At 43.2% G+C, this 14,878-nt stretch overlaps 1 protein-coding gene across 6 annotated transcripts in view; it reads left to right on the top strand.

The window, feature by feature from the left end:
- The window catches only part of pdzd2 (PDZ domain containing 2), a 456,346-nt gene that overhangs the window by 358,269 nt on the left and 83,199 nt on the right, over positions 1-14,878 (top strand). For all 6 annotated transcript variants that reach the window (XM_080212162.1, XM_080211984.1, XM_080212076.1 and 3 more), the window contains 2 exons: positions 4,665-4,738; positions 10,997-11,213. In XM_080212162.1, the coding sequence (XP_080068288.1) occupies positions 4,665-4,738; positions 10,997-11,213 (291 nt within the window). The remainder of the gene's footprint in view (positions 1-4,664; positions 4,739-10,996; positions 11,214-14,878) is intronic.

Below are 14,878 nucleotides of genomic sequence, written 5' to 3'. Positions count from 1 at the left end.
GACTCCAAATTTCATTCCCATAAAGCTTTTTAAGATTGTTTACAAAATGCACACATGAGGATTTGTGGCTTAAGCGCAGTTAAAGAAACCAACTGCTGCCAAGGGAGGTCAGAGGCTCAGTTATCAGGCATGGGTTTAGGATTGTGTTTGATTCTCAATAGCCTACCCCAATCAACTAACCAGCCACTGTTCAGAGATTTAGAAAGTGGCATAGTGGTAAGCCCCACTGCCTCATAGTGCCAGGGACCTGGGTCCAATTCCTGGCTTGTGTCACTGTCTGTGTGGAGTTTGCATGTTCTCCCTGTGCCTGCGTGGGTTTCCTCCCACAGTCCAAAGATGTGCAGGCTAGGTGAGTTGGCCATGCTAAATTCTCCCTCAGTGTGCCGGAATGTGGCGACTAGAGTTTTTCACAGTAACTTCATTGCAGTGTGAATGTAAGCCTACTTATGACTAATAAATAAAATTTCATTTTTATTAAAAACAGATTTTGTGCATTGCCACCAAATCTTTGCTATTTGTTGTAGCAGACAAGATATTAATCCAAATCTGGTGACCCCATTATCTTCAAGGATCCACTTTAAGATAATTTAAGATTTAATTCTCTATTACGCTGCACTGTTATTCAGCCTGTTATTTTTGGCTGATTCAGAGAACCTAGTAAAAGAGAGTGCTAGCCATTTTAAAATTCTATTTATGCTTCTCAGGTGTTTCAATTAAATGTGGAACCACTTGTGTTACGATTTGCAGACTCCCAACAATTTAAGAATGACCCTTTTCAGAGTTGGTATTATCTGTGCTGTAAAAAGCCCTGGGTGGTGACAATAAACTACTTACTAGGTGGGGGGGGGGAGGTGGGATATGAAAAGCTGGTTTTGATAGTAGTCCAAAAATCATTTTATTATGGTTGGATCCCAAAAGGAGCAGGAGGGGTGCTTGTGTAATGTCTCACAGCACGTATAAATCTGGTCTTTCTCTGCAGGATAATTACAAGGAATAATAGAGTCAAATATGAGAGTTTTATTTTCTTTTCTCTCAAAGCCAATCTACTTTTTGAACTTGGCTTTATTATCATGTTGATGGAACTTCATACATGAATATACCTCAGCACTTTCTTCCTGAATGTATAGGCAGCTAGCGAGAGCCGAGGCAGCAATAAGTTCCACATAACAGCCATCATGGAAAACCTCTCTGCACTCCAATGTCCCTGTGGTACCATTCCTTGAATTAATTCCATGAATTAGTGAGCAAGCCCATTTCAACCTGACCGCGATGGTGTCAGCATCTGCCTGAAGGGCTTATTATTAATTACCACAAAAATAAATATTTTACCTCGGCATCAGTTAATTTTATTGCACACAGGGAAACCTATTAACCGCCCTGGGAGCAACGTATATCATTTCCAGAGTATAAACAACTCAGAATGTGAAGACAATAGAATTTAGCAACAATTTTTTTTCTAATCCACCTTGATTGCAGTAAAACCTAGTGCCAAAAACAAAAAACTAGTCTTGAACAATCTCAAAGTGCTGATGTTGTTCTTGTTAGGGGAGGGAGTAGTCCAAGATTGCTAACTTGAGTAGAAGATCAGTGGATCGTGTGGTGGAGATTGGATCCAGGTTTGATTGATGATGTATGTGATCTCAAGCTGGGCAGCAATTGGGGCACTACAGTTGGCTTCACATTTCCCAAGGGTAAAATCTGACGTAGTTCCCATTTGATAATCCAGTGAATTCAGTATTTCACGGAGATGGATGGTGAACAAGTTTAGGGTCATGTTTGCCTCTTAGTAGTCTGCCCCAATCAAATAACCAGCCACTGATCAGAGATTTAGAAAAGGGTACTGAATGGTGACCAGACTCTGTGGAACCAAACTCATTGACAGAAGCACAAGTAGACCAAATATAAATGTATACCTGAAAACAGAAGCAGCAGCTGAGTGTCTTATGGCATTCCACATGAACATGATGGTTAGAGTGACAACCGCATGAAGGCTCGAATTTCACACTCTCTTGTTGGCGGGTTTCTAGGTGGGGGAGAGGACAGGAGGGGAATGTGAAATACCATTAATGGGCTTCCCAGTGAATTTCCAATGCTCCAAATTAAGGCCTTTAAGTAGTCCCAATTGTGTCTGTGTGCGTGTGCATGTGTGTGTGCGTGTGTATGTCAGAAGCCCCCTTCGAACTTTGGTCACCCTCCCCTTAAGGCCTAATGGCAGCTGCCCCTCCCTCCCCCCTAGCCTCTTCCCTGATACTCCAATCTCCCATTATTCACCCTCCCTGCCCTGACACCCTGATAACTCCCCTTTCCGTACACTCCTGGAATTTAGGCTGTGTAAATTTCCACTTCTGCCCATGGCAGCTTCCTTCACGTAGGGACTAGCGATTAGTTGGCAGCATTTTGCCAAGATGGGATTGGATTCACAACTGTCTAGTTCAGCACTTTAATCTGCATTTTATTCCCCCATGTGCCTTTATTCAAATCATTTATCTAATTGAAAAACAGAAGATGTCCCAGCAGAGATACCTGCAGCAGCTGACAGCCAATGTCCCGTTACTCTAAAATGTTAATTTATCCCTACTCTTCTCTTTCTGTCTCCAATAGCCATCATTCTATGCAGCCACATTCCCTGCAATATTGTCTACCTTAACCTTCAGAGCAGATCTCTCACACGGCATCTGAATCAAGTGCATTTGGAGATTAATTTGAATAACAAATATATCTTAATTACATGTTCTTGTCATTTCTGTGAATACCCTTTCCTATGAAAATCCATGCTGACTGTCCCTGATGAATCCTCACTGTTCTCAGTCTTTACTATTTCATCTATGTTGTGGATCAGATGGAATGCAGAGGGGCATTGGGAGCTTGTTGTAATAATATCCATCAACACCCATACCCAATTCCTGATGTGTACTCTTGGAGCTGAGTGTAATAGCTGTGGCAGTGGTTATTCTGTAAATTGAGTTTGTGTTTTTATTTGCCCTGTTTGCGAACAGCACTTCCACTTATCTGACAAAGGAGCAGAGCTCAGAAAGCTAGTGACTTTTGCTACCAAATAAATCTGTTGGACTTTAACCTGGTGTTGTGAGACTTCTAACTGTGTTTACCCTAGTCCAACGACTGCATCTCCACAGCAGTGGTTCCCATCCATAGAACTGGTGATAACTCTGCCGTGGTCATTTCCGGGAGCTGTAATTAGATTAAATCTGAATCAGGCATTGGCCTGCTGTCATCTGGGTTTCCAGGTGAAGATCCAGCCTCCACAAGCTCTTGGCCAAGCACAGCTCAGCTGCCCATCTGTCCAAACAGCGCCCTTGGGGGCGATGGCTGCCGAAGCAGCCATGAAAGTCCGGAGGAGTGATCTAGCTGGCCTCAATAAGTGGGGAGAGGGGTCAGTATGAAGGCCTGGGGCAAACCTATGCCAGTGTTGGCATTCTTTGTGGCCATTGATGCCTTGTGTACAGAATTTCACTGTGGAGCATGAATCAGTGAATCCGCCCTTTGGAGATTTTAGGCTAATTGACAATCTGATTTCCAGATTGATTTCCTTCTTGAACTGCCCAGTTGACGTGATTTCCATGTTGGTGTGTCTTATGCTGTTATGTAGCAAGCTTGTTATTGGGTGAGAGGAAATGAACAGAAAGACATAGCTTTAAAATGTTTATATCGTTTAATATATTTCTTGTACTATGACTGACCTTTAGTCAGTGGTGACTGGAGCCCTGACAGGTTTCTGTCCCTCATTTCTCATTGTAATGCATGGCAGTTCCTTTGGATTTCAGATCTCTGGGATGGATGCAGTTTTGATGTGGAGATGCCGGCATTGGACTGGGGTAAACACAGTAAGAAGTCTCACAACACCAGGTTAAAGTTCAACAGGTTTATTTGATAGTAAACCCACAAGCTTTCGAGGTTTGCCCCTCATCTGACAAAGATAAACTTGCTGGACTTTAACCTGGTGTTGTGAGACTTCTTACTGTGGATGCAGTTTCTCAGGAAAGGTGTGAATAGCAGTTCTCCAGGATTGCAGTGAATGGCAGTTTCCTGGATTGTAATAGGTAACCATTCCCTGGGATTGCAGTGAATATAATTTTAGTGTTGTAATAGGTGACTGTTTCCTGGGATTGTAATAGGTAGCTGTTTTCTGGGATTGTGGTGCACCAGAACTGTAGTCAGTGGCAGTTCCCCAGGGTTATAATGGATGACTGTTTCCTGGGATCATAACAGATGAAATTTGAAAATGTTTTGCTCAAAACTCCTGAATTTATAAGTACCTTGACACTTCAGCATATCTTGTTTGATTAGTTGATAACTTTTTGTACTGATGGTGAAATGATTTCAACACTTCTGGCATGATCTTACTGACTGTTCACACCACGCTTCCACTGCGATGAACTCAGAGAATTTAACGCCCGGCCAAATCTCCGTTCATTGCAGTGAGATGGGAAAATCACATCGGCCTGAACTTCCAAAGTATTTTGGCCTTTATCTTTGTTTCTTTGCTTTTCTTCAACCAGCATCATCATTGTGGCTTGACTTTTTTTCAAGCAGCGGTTTAAATTAATAGTGATGCTAGTGTAAACATGTAATAAATCAGAGATGGTGTATTTTTAAAAGGATGCAAATGCTCCTAAGGATTAATAGGCCTGTACTCTACTTGACAGGAGATGAAATTCTAGAAGTTAATGGGGAATCTCTACAGGGACTAACCCATCAGCAGGCCATTCAGACCTTCAAGGTAAGATGCCTTTTATAAAACTGTAGTTTCTTCTAAGTAACTTTCAAGGAAATTGATGTTTGTTTCTTGCTGCATTTTGAACATGGGTGGGCACAGTGGCATAGGGATTAGCACTGCTGCCTCACAAGTACCAGGGACCCAGGTTCAATTCTGGTCTCAGATCACTGTCTGTATGGAGGTGGTACGTTCTCCCCGTGTCTGCGTGGGTTTCCTCCGGGTGCTCTGGTTTCCTTCCACGGTCCAAGATGTGTGGGTTAGGTTGATTGGCAATGCTAAATTAACCTTTAGTGTCAGGGGATTAGCAGGATAAATGTGGAGTTATGGGATTGTGGTTGGTGCAGACTTGATCGGCTGAATGGCCTCCTTCTGCACTGTAGGGATTCTATGATTCGTAAGCTAAAGGTGAACAATTTCCAAGCAAGTTGTCTAGAAATTTGTAAAATGTAAACTAAATACCAAAGAATAGAATTTATAAATTTAGAGCCGTGCAGAATTTTATGGACTGAGATCATAAGCATACTGAGAACTTAGACATCACAATCAATGGTATAGAGTTTTACGTCTATGATGGACAGATTTTGCTCATAGCCCACCTCCTTTATAATCTCCCAATCTGGAGGAATCAATTAAGATAGAAGCAAAATACTGCAGTTGCTGGAATCTGAAACAAAGACAGAAAATGCTGGAAAATCTCTGAGGTTCTGACAGCATCAGTGGGGAGAGAATAGAGCCAACGCTTTGAATCGAGATGCCCCTTCGTCAGAGCTGTGACGGAGGGATGGAGGAGTCAATTCCCTTGAACTAACCTTTGGTGTTATGTTTTCAGTTTTAAGTGCGTGGTGTGATTGTTAATTGATTATTTTGTTGAATTATTAAAGCCTGAATAGCCACTTTTACAAATTCCTGCTTCAGTTCAGGAGTCTCACACGCTCACAGTGAATATCGTGAGCTCACAGGTATACTCCCCATGATCTATAATGTAACAGGAAGAGGTTAGCTGCCAGCAACGTTCATTCAGATACTGGTCTAACAATATCAGCAATTCCTAAAGTTGTCTTCTCCCTGTGCCAGATTTCATGTTGTGCATTACGATCTTGAAAAAATAGCTAATATTTTGCCTACATTGTAATGTAATATTGCGTGCTGACCAGCTGTATGTTTGGGATGGGCATGTTCGTGGATCTGTTCAATATCTACAGCTATTCTGATATAGAACCAGCCCATGTTCATGTGCAGCGAGACGTTAACAATGTTCAGGCTTTGTTTGATAACTGGCAAGTAACATTCATACCACACAAGTGCCAGGCAATGACCATCTCCAATAAGAGAGAATCCAACCATTCCCCATTATATTCAATGGCATTGCCATAGCTAACCTCCCACTATCGACATCCTAGGAGTTGCAGTTGCTCAGAAGCTGGGCTGGACTAGCCATTGTGGCTACAACAGTAGATCAGAGGCTGAGAATTTTGTGGTGAGGAATTCACCTCCTGACTCCCCAGAGTCTGTCCACCATATACAAGGCACATATCAGGAGTGTGATAGAACACACTTCAATTGCCTGGATGAATACAGCTTCAGAAACACTCAAAGCTTAGCACCATCTAGCGCAAAGTAGCTCACTTGATTGATACCTATCTAGCACCTTTACCATTCACCCCCTCTACCACAAGTGGTGTGTACCATCTACAAAATGCACCTCAGCAACTCACCAAGGCTCCATTGACAGCACCTTCCAAATCCACAGCCTCTGCCACCTGGAAGGATAAGGGCAGCAGGTGAATGAAAGCTCCTCCACCTGCAAGTTCCCCTCTAAGCCACACACCATTCTGACTTGGAAATATATCACAGTTCCTTCACTGTTGCTAAGTCAAAATCTTGGAACCCCGTTTCTTACAGAACTGTGAGTGTACACCAGATGGTCTGTAGTGGTTCAATGTGATGACTCAAGGGCAATTAGGGATGGGCAAACAAATGCTGATATAGCCAGCGACACCTGTATCTGTTGAAAGAATGAAAAAATATACCAGTGTCATACAGACATACCTGGGTCACCTATCTGATGACTGTGCTGTTGAGCAGTCTGTTGCGAGCCATGTGAATGTCATTCAGACCTGTTCCCAGGTCATGTGCTCATTGAACGTGTTGAGCTTGACCTGATCAGATCCTGTTAAGCATTTTGCTCTCCTGTTCTCTGGTGAATGTACCTTGGGATGTCAAACAGGAAAATGTCCTTCATGTCTTATTAGCCATCAAAAAATGGATTTAGAAGTTGCGTCACTCCATAGACACCATTTCTTCTCTCCAAGCTCATCTTACCTTATTTGGACTTCCTTTGCTCATTTACAAAGTTTAAAGAACAGAATGTAAATATTCACAGCTGAAAACAATTTCGACTTCATATGCATTTCCCTTCAGAAGCCACATGCTTTTTTTCATCCTTCAGGCATTAAGGATTACCGACTTACTCTATTTCCCTTTCCTACTCCTATTATTGAAAATCAGGCCCAATATAGTCCGGTACATCATCTGATTAATTACTTCAGGTTGATAACATAATCTCCTGAGATTGTCCAGCTTCCAACACGATGAGCATTATACTTATTGTTTGATAGGATGTTAATTCTTCACTCAGATCAGATAGTGTGCTTTCTTGGCTCGGATCTAAGAACATAAGAACATAAGAAATAGGAGCAGGAGTAGGCCATCTAGCCCCTCGAGCCTGCCCCGTCATTCAATAAGATTATGGCTGATCTGTCGTGTCTCAGTTCCACATTCCCACCCTCTCCCCATAACCCTTAATCCCCTTGCCTATCAAAAACCTATCAACCTTCCTCCTTATAGCAGGTAGCAGAGGTCAGGAAAATTCCAAGCTCATCCTGCCCATTTCAGAAGACAATGCCCATCAGGATGGAATTTCCAGTGTGTGTATGTGTGTGTGTGGGGTGGTGTTGTAGTTGTGGCTGCAGGCTGCAATCGGACCAGGTGACCCAGGAAAGAGTTCGGAAGCAGAGCATGGGCTGCTGGGTGTGTAGACAGTCTGTTTAAAAAAAACCCTCTCAGTGCCATTGGACTTCATCCCAGTTCAGTTAAAACCAGGCCCTCTAGCTCTCACCCCTCACCCCCAAACAATCCCCATGCCCACCCATGTCATCTTATGCCCCAATCCATCCTAAGGTCCCTAATTTCTTCCTCCATGTTATGCTGTACCCCCAAACAACCTCTCTGCTCCCCATACCAAGGTGTGCCCTCTCAAACAATTCCTAACACTCTTTATGCTCACCTATGCTGGGTTATGATAGTTTCATTCCCAATCACCCACTGTACACTGTACAGAGTGAACTCTATAGAGATGGTAAAAATGGATTTCCGGGCTACAGTCAGGGGTATGTCACGAGACCAGGCTGAGAGCCCAGAAATCAACACTTGAGCCTCAGGGAAAGTAGCTTGATTGACAACTTTGGCTCTCTAATCTCGATCACATAATGTTCATTTTCAAAAGATGATGCTTCAAGTGTTTGCATTTTCAATGATTAAAACTTTAAAGAGTCAGGATGATTGACATTTTTATTAGGCTGTAATAAAAACAATTTTTAGGAATGAATGACTTATTTTTAGAAGTTTTTTTTATATATCCTACTGTCATTATTGAGTTCATTCCTTCTATACTGTGTGCCATACGGGTTGTTTGGGGGCATATGTTAGCAAAGGAGGTATACAGAGCCATTGGCGTTTGGGCATATCTTGGCAAGGAGGAATGAGAGACCATTGAGGTTTATGAGGGAGGGCATACCTTGGTAAGGGGGCGTGAGGGGCAATGATAGAACCTGAGAGAGAGAGTGCAGAAGGTGATAATCACCTGGACCCATGCATTGGGGGGCCCAGCCTTGGATAGCATTGCCCTTCTGTCAAGTGGCCACCTCATTCTTCAGGTGTAATGAGCGAGTGCTTCCTGCCCTCAGGATATCACTGCCCCCCCCACCAAAATTCCATTCAGGAACCATCAAGCTCCATTTTTAGCTTCATTTCTTAGAGGAACAAAATTTACAACAAGTCATCACTTTGAAACATCTGAAAGGGAGAAAACACCATTTGAATTTTCAAAATGGCATAAATCAATTAGGTTCAAATGATGGGGAGAATATTGAAAGGAGAAAGTTATTAAGTTATTTGCAAAGATTTGCCTTCATTTATGAAGTGGAATCTTTTTTGTGTTGTATTGTGTGGTTGGCAGGTGTGTAAGTAGTATTGCCAAAGTACTGGAGAAAGTTGGAAAAGAGATGTCTTGAGACTGTGAACCAAAAAATCCCGAAGCAGGTTCCTAGAAATGTTAGCCACAATCATCTCAGAGCTTGTTGTTCAATGTTGTAGTTCAGGTAGAATAGGTTCCAAGTCACTAGTGCCTTATATGGAGTCAGGAGCTGGAAATGGTCCCAGCTCACAATTATTTTCTCAGTCTGGGAAAGGAAGCAAACCCAGGCAGAATGGTAACCTGCATCTGGCCCTCACTTTTGTACAAATTCTGCCTGGGCCAGCTCAGACTGTACACCACTGAAGACAAACACAAGGTCGGTTTTATTTAAACCTAACTCCTTAGCTTGATCCCAGTCCCCTCCACCTTCCCTGGTGTAAAGGACTTGGGGCCTAGTCTGTGCCTCTCCTGCTCTGCCCCGTCAGTGAAAAGGCAATAAGTGCATTATTATTTAGTTCTACCACTTGGCACTTAATGGTCATTTTTATTAATTACACTTTTTAAAAAAATCAGTTTATTGCTCTGACATTGATTTTTTTTTTGATCAATAGATATTTTTTGTACCTTAATTTTTGTTTGCAATTCATGTTTAATGAATTATGCCAAATCAGCCGATGTATTCTAATTGCTCCCACCAGCAGGGAACGCAGAGGTCACAATATTATGGCCACTCACATCGGTGGGATTTTCCTATCCTGCTGCAGTGAACAGAGATTTGGCTGGCTTCCAAGTTCTCTGACCTTACTGCAGCGGGAGAGTGGCATGAATGACCATTAAGATTGTGCCTAGAGTGCTTCCCACTGGCATTAGCATCACAAGTCACGTGGGATTAACCCACCTGATTGATGCAAATTTCTGCATCGAGGAAAACACAATGGCCAGTTCAGCTTTTCAGAGATTGGGGCGCCCTTGTCCTTCTAGGATACTTTCGATGGGTTTTATAAATGTATAAATATAAATAAAAAGCCAAGAGGTTTTGCTGAACCTATATAAAACAGTTCACCCCCGCTGTGAGAGTTTCCAATTCTGGGCAGAGGAAGGCTGTGAAGGCTTTGTCAGGATTTATTAGAATGGCTTCAGGGATGAGGGATTCCAGAGAAGCTGAGGTTGTTGTCTTTCGAGCTGAGAAACAAGAGGGGATTTGATGGCGATGTATAAAATTGTGAAGGGTTTAGATAGAGTAGTGGCTGAAGGATCGATGGTCAGATGGCCCAGATCTAACATCATTTAAGTTGACTGCCTCTGGTTCTTTTGCCAATGTGAGGTAAACCATTTACACACAGGCTGGTTAGGGTTTTTTTTTAATTCATTCATGTGATGTGAGCATTGCTGGCTAGGCCAGCATTTATTTCCATCCCTAATTGCCCTTGAGAACGTGGTGATGAACTGCCTTCTTGAACTCCTGCAGTACATGTGGCCTAGGTACAGCCACAGTGTTTTTTAAAATTTTATTTATTAGTGTCACAAGTCCACTTACATTAACGCTGCAGTGAAGTTAATGTGAACGTCCACTAGTCGTCACACTGTGGTGCCTATTCGGGTACACTGAGGGAGAATTTAGCACGGCTAATGACCCTAACCAGCACGCCTTTCAGACTGTGGGAGAAAACCGGAGCACCCGGAGGAAACCCACAAAGACATGGGGAGAACTCCGCACAGACAGTGACCCAAGCAGGGAATTGAATCCCTGGCATTGTGAGGCAGCAGTGCTAACAGGGCCACTGTGCTGCCCAACTGAGTCATCCCAACTCAGGAAAAATAGAGGCTTTTATCTTCAAGCTGGCTTCCAATGATATGTCCGTGTGTTTGAAAGTCTTTTATTTAATTGCAAAGCCTAGCAAGTCAGGGGTGCTATGAATCAGGTAACGTGGCAGACATTCCAATTCATACTCCAATTGAATGAGACTTTGCATTGCAAGCACATTCTGACAGAATTTATCCTTGGGTATTTAACTGCTGACTGATTTATTCATCTATTGATTCTAATGTGTATTTTTCCCCATTAGCAACTGAAGAAAGGAGTTGTGACCCTAACTGTTCGCACTAGGTTGCGGAGTCCTAGCCTTACACCTTGTCCCACTCCCACTTTAATGAGCCGGTCCAGTTCTCCCAATTCCAACACCAGTGGCGGAACTCCAGTACCAGGCTCGGAAGAGGGCGATTGTTCTCGAAAGGGACCCGGACCGAAAGATCGGATCATAATGGAGGTGACGTTAAAGAAAGGTAATGCTAATGATGAGATGGTCAACAAAATGGCTAAAACTGTACAGTTTACATGTACTTTAAGAGCTGACAAAACATCAGGGAAGGGACAAATGATGTAAATATTGTCATAATCATAAATGTAAAAGATTTTGTTTAACCATCCCAATCCTAAATGTCAAAATATCAGCTCCAGCATGCAGAAGAACTGATGAGATATAGAGAGAAACATCTATTCAGGCTAATAGGGATCAGATAACTGAGGTGTACTGAGCTGTGCTTTTCTAAATGCAAATTCCTGGCAGTGAGCAACATTTGCTGGGATTGATTATTGAAGATTCAGGCTCTTCTTTCTCATTAGTCCCTTTTTGGCCCGACCATCAGTCGCTCTGCAGTCTGACCATCAGTCGCTCTGCAGTCTGACCGTCAGTCGCTCTGCAGTCTGACCGTCAGTCGCTCTGCAGTCTGACCGTCAGTCGCTCTGCAGTCTGACCGTCAGTCGCTCTGCAGTCTGACCGTCAGTCGCTCTGCAGTCTGACCGTCAGTCGCTCTGCAGTCTGACCGTCAGTCGCTCTGCAGTCTGACCGTCAGTCGCTCTGCAGTCTGACCGTCAGTCGCTCTGCAGTCTGACCGTCAGTCGCTCTGCAGTCTGACCGTCAGTCACTCTGCAGTCTGACCGTCAGTCACTCTGCAGTCTGACCGTCAGTCACTCTGCAGTCTGACCATCAGTTTCCATGATCTCCCTCATCACCTTCTCCTTCTCTGCTGTCCTTTCTCTCCCATCTTTCCAGTATTCAGCTGCAGCCTTTTAGCAAGGAGATTGAGGGGGCTGAAGAGTAGGTTAGTAAATTTGCTGATGACACCAAGATTGGTGGAGTAGTGGATGAGGTGGAGGGCTCTTGTAGGCTGCAAAGAGACATTGATAAGATGCAGAGCTGGGCAGAAAAGTGGTAGATGGAGTTTAACCGTGATAAGTGCAAGGTGATTCATTTTGGTCGGACAAACTTGAATGCAGATTACAGGGTCAATGGCAGGGTGCTGAGGAATGTGGAGGAACAGAGAGATCTTGGGGTTCATATCCACAGATCTCTGAAGGTTGCCACTCAAGTGGATAGAGCCATGAAGAAGGCTTATAGTGTGTTAGCGTTTATTAGCAGGGGTTTGAGTTTATTTTCACCAGCCAGTGGAAACAACTTCCCTGCTATTTTATCTATGTCTTTCATAATCTTATATGTTTCTATAAGATCGCCCCTTTATTCTTCTAAATTCCAATGAGTTTTGCCCCAGTCTACTCAGTCTTTCCTCATAAGTCAACCCTCTCAATTCTGGAATCAATTTTGTGAATCTCCTCTGCAGCCCCCTCCAATGCCAGGATATCTTTACTCAAGCAAGGAGACCAAAACTGTATGGAAATAGGGCCTGAGTGGGATTGTGATCAGTGCAGACTCAATATGCCAAATGGCTTCCTTCTGCATTGTAGGATTCTATGATTCTATGACACCCAGATCCCTCTGCACAGCAGCATGCTGCAATCTTGACCGACCTGGATTGACCAATCGACGTGTGGATTAAAGTTCCCCATGATAATTGCTGTAGTATTTAAGTTTATTATTTATTTATTAATTAGTCATAAGTAAGGCTTACATTTACACTGCAATGAAGTTACTGTGAAATTCCCCTAGTTGCCACACTCCAGTGCCAGTTTGGGTCAATGCACCGAACCAACACGTCTTTCAGACTGTGGGAGGAAACCGGAGCACCCGGAGGAAACCCACACAGACACAGGGAGAATGTGAAGATAGCCTGTATTCCCCAAACACAGTGACCCAAGCTGGGAATCGAACCTGGGTCCCTGGCACTGTGAGGCAGCAGTGCTAGCCACCGTGCCACTCTTTTACATGCATCAGTTATATCCATGTTTATTGCTTGTCCTGTCATGATGTTATTATTTGGTGGCCTATAGACTATGCCTAGTTCCAAAAGATAAAGTAACATTCTGTTTCCTGGACTTTCTCCTCTCAATCTCCCTTGTTTCGTGTTTGGATCAAAACTGGAATCAGTACTCAACTCCAAAACTGGCTGTGCCAAGACTTGTTACGAATGAAAGATTCCTAGTTCTTATACTGCTGGTAATATATCCTATTTGCTTTCCCTAAGGTGACTACGCCAGTTTTTAAAAAAATATTTTATCTATTATGACCTCCTTCTGCTCTGCAAACTGCAATATGTAAGCTTGTATGGTATGCAGTTGCTTGAAACTATCCAGACCTTTAACCAGCACATTGCATTTACAAGGACGTATATCATACATGGGCCCACTCCCCCAACATATTTGATTCAGCCTCTAGTCTATATATCACATTTAGATTACTAATCCCTACCCACATTGCTTTTTCTCATCATGCATTATTTCAAAAGGTTGATAGTGATATTGAAGAACAACATTCCCAGTATGAACAGCTTTGACACTCCACTTGCGACTGAATCCTACACAAGGCTACTACCCTCTGTCTGCAAGAATGTTATCACACCTCTATTCATCTACTGATCAATTCACCCTTATGTAATAATCACTTGTGCACCACCAAAGTACAGAATGTGAAGGTCGCCTGTATTCCCCAGCATGTAGAAAGAGTTGGTTTTTGGGATAAAGGAAGCAAGTATAGAAAATCATAGAACCATAGAGACTCAACATTGTAAAAGAGGCCCGTCGGCCCATTGATATTGTACCGACTCTCTGGAAGAGCACCCACCTAGGCCCAAACCCTGTAACCCTGTACATTGATCATGGCCAATCCACCTTACCTGCAAATCTTGGACACTATAGGGCAATTTTGCACAGCTAATCCACCTAACCCACACATCTTTGGACTGTGGGAGGAAACCACAGCACCCAGACATAACCCACGCAGACATATGGAGAATGGTTCACTAGGCTGATACCGGAGATGAAGGGGCTAGCTTATGAGGAGAGATTGAATAGACTGGGTCTGTACTCGTTGGAGTTTAGAAGGCTGAGGGGGGAATCTTATAGAGACATATAAGATAATGAAGGGGCTAGATAAAGTAGAGGTAGAGAGATTCTTCCCGCTTAGAAAGGATAGCAGAACTAGAGGGCACAGCCTCAAAATAAGTGGGGGGGCAGTTTAGATCGGAGTTGAGGAGGAACTTCTTCACTCAAAGGGTGGTGAGTCTCTGGAATTCTCTGCCCGTTGAAGTGGTGGAGGCTACTCACTGAATATATTTAAGTCACGGATAGATAGGTTTCTGATAGACAAGGGAATTAAGGGTTATTGGGAGAAAGCGGGAAAGTGGAACTGATCCACTTCAGATCAGCCATGATCTTATTGAATGGCAGGGCAGGCTTGGAGGGCTAGATGGCCTACTCCTGCTCCTATTTCTCATGTTCTTAATGGGCAAACTCCACACAGATGGTCACCCAAGACCAGAATTGAACCCGGGTCCTGAAACTGTGTGGCAGCAGTGCTAACCACTGTACCACTGTGCTGCCCTGCCTTCACTTAATAGTTATGTCCATCAGGAAGTGAGGTAAATTTCTGTTTAACTAACAAATTCTTTATTGGAATAGGTTGCAATTCAACATTTTACATTTGGCTGATGAATTAATAGCGTTATTTATTTAAAATTCAGTCAAGCTTCAAAGGAGATCTGTATGAGAATTAGAG

This window comes from Carcharhinus amblyrhynchos, chromosome 1 (genome assembly GCF_965287045.1).
Source record: "Carcharhinus amblyrhynchos chromosome 1, sCarAmb.v2.hapA, whole genome shotgun sequence".
Taxonomy (NCBI): Eukaryota; Metazoa; Chordata; class Chondrichthyes; order Carcharhiniformes; family Carcharhinidae; genus Carcharhinus; species Carcharhinus amblyrhynchos.
This window is presented reverse-complemented; position numbering and strand designations above follow the sequence as displayed.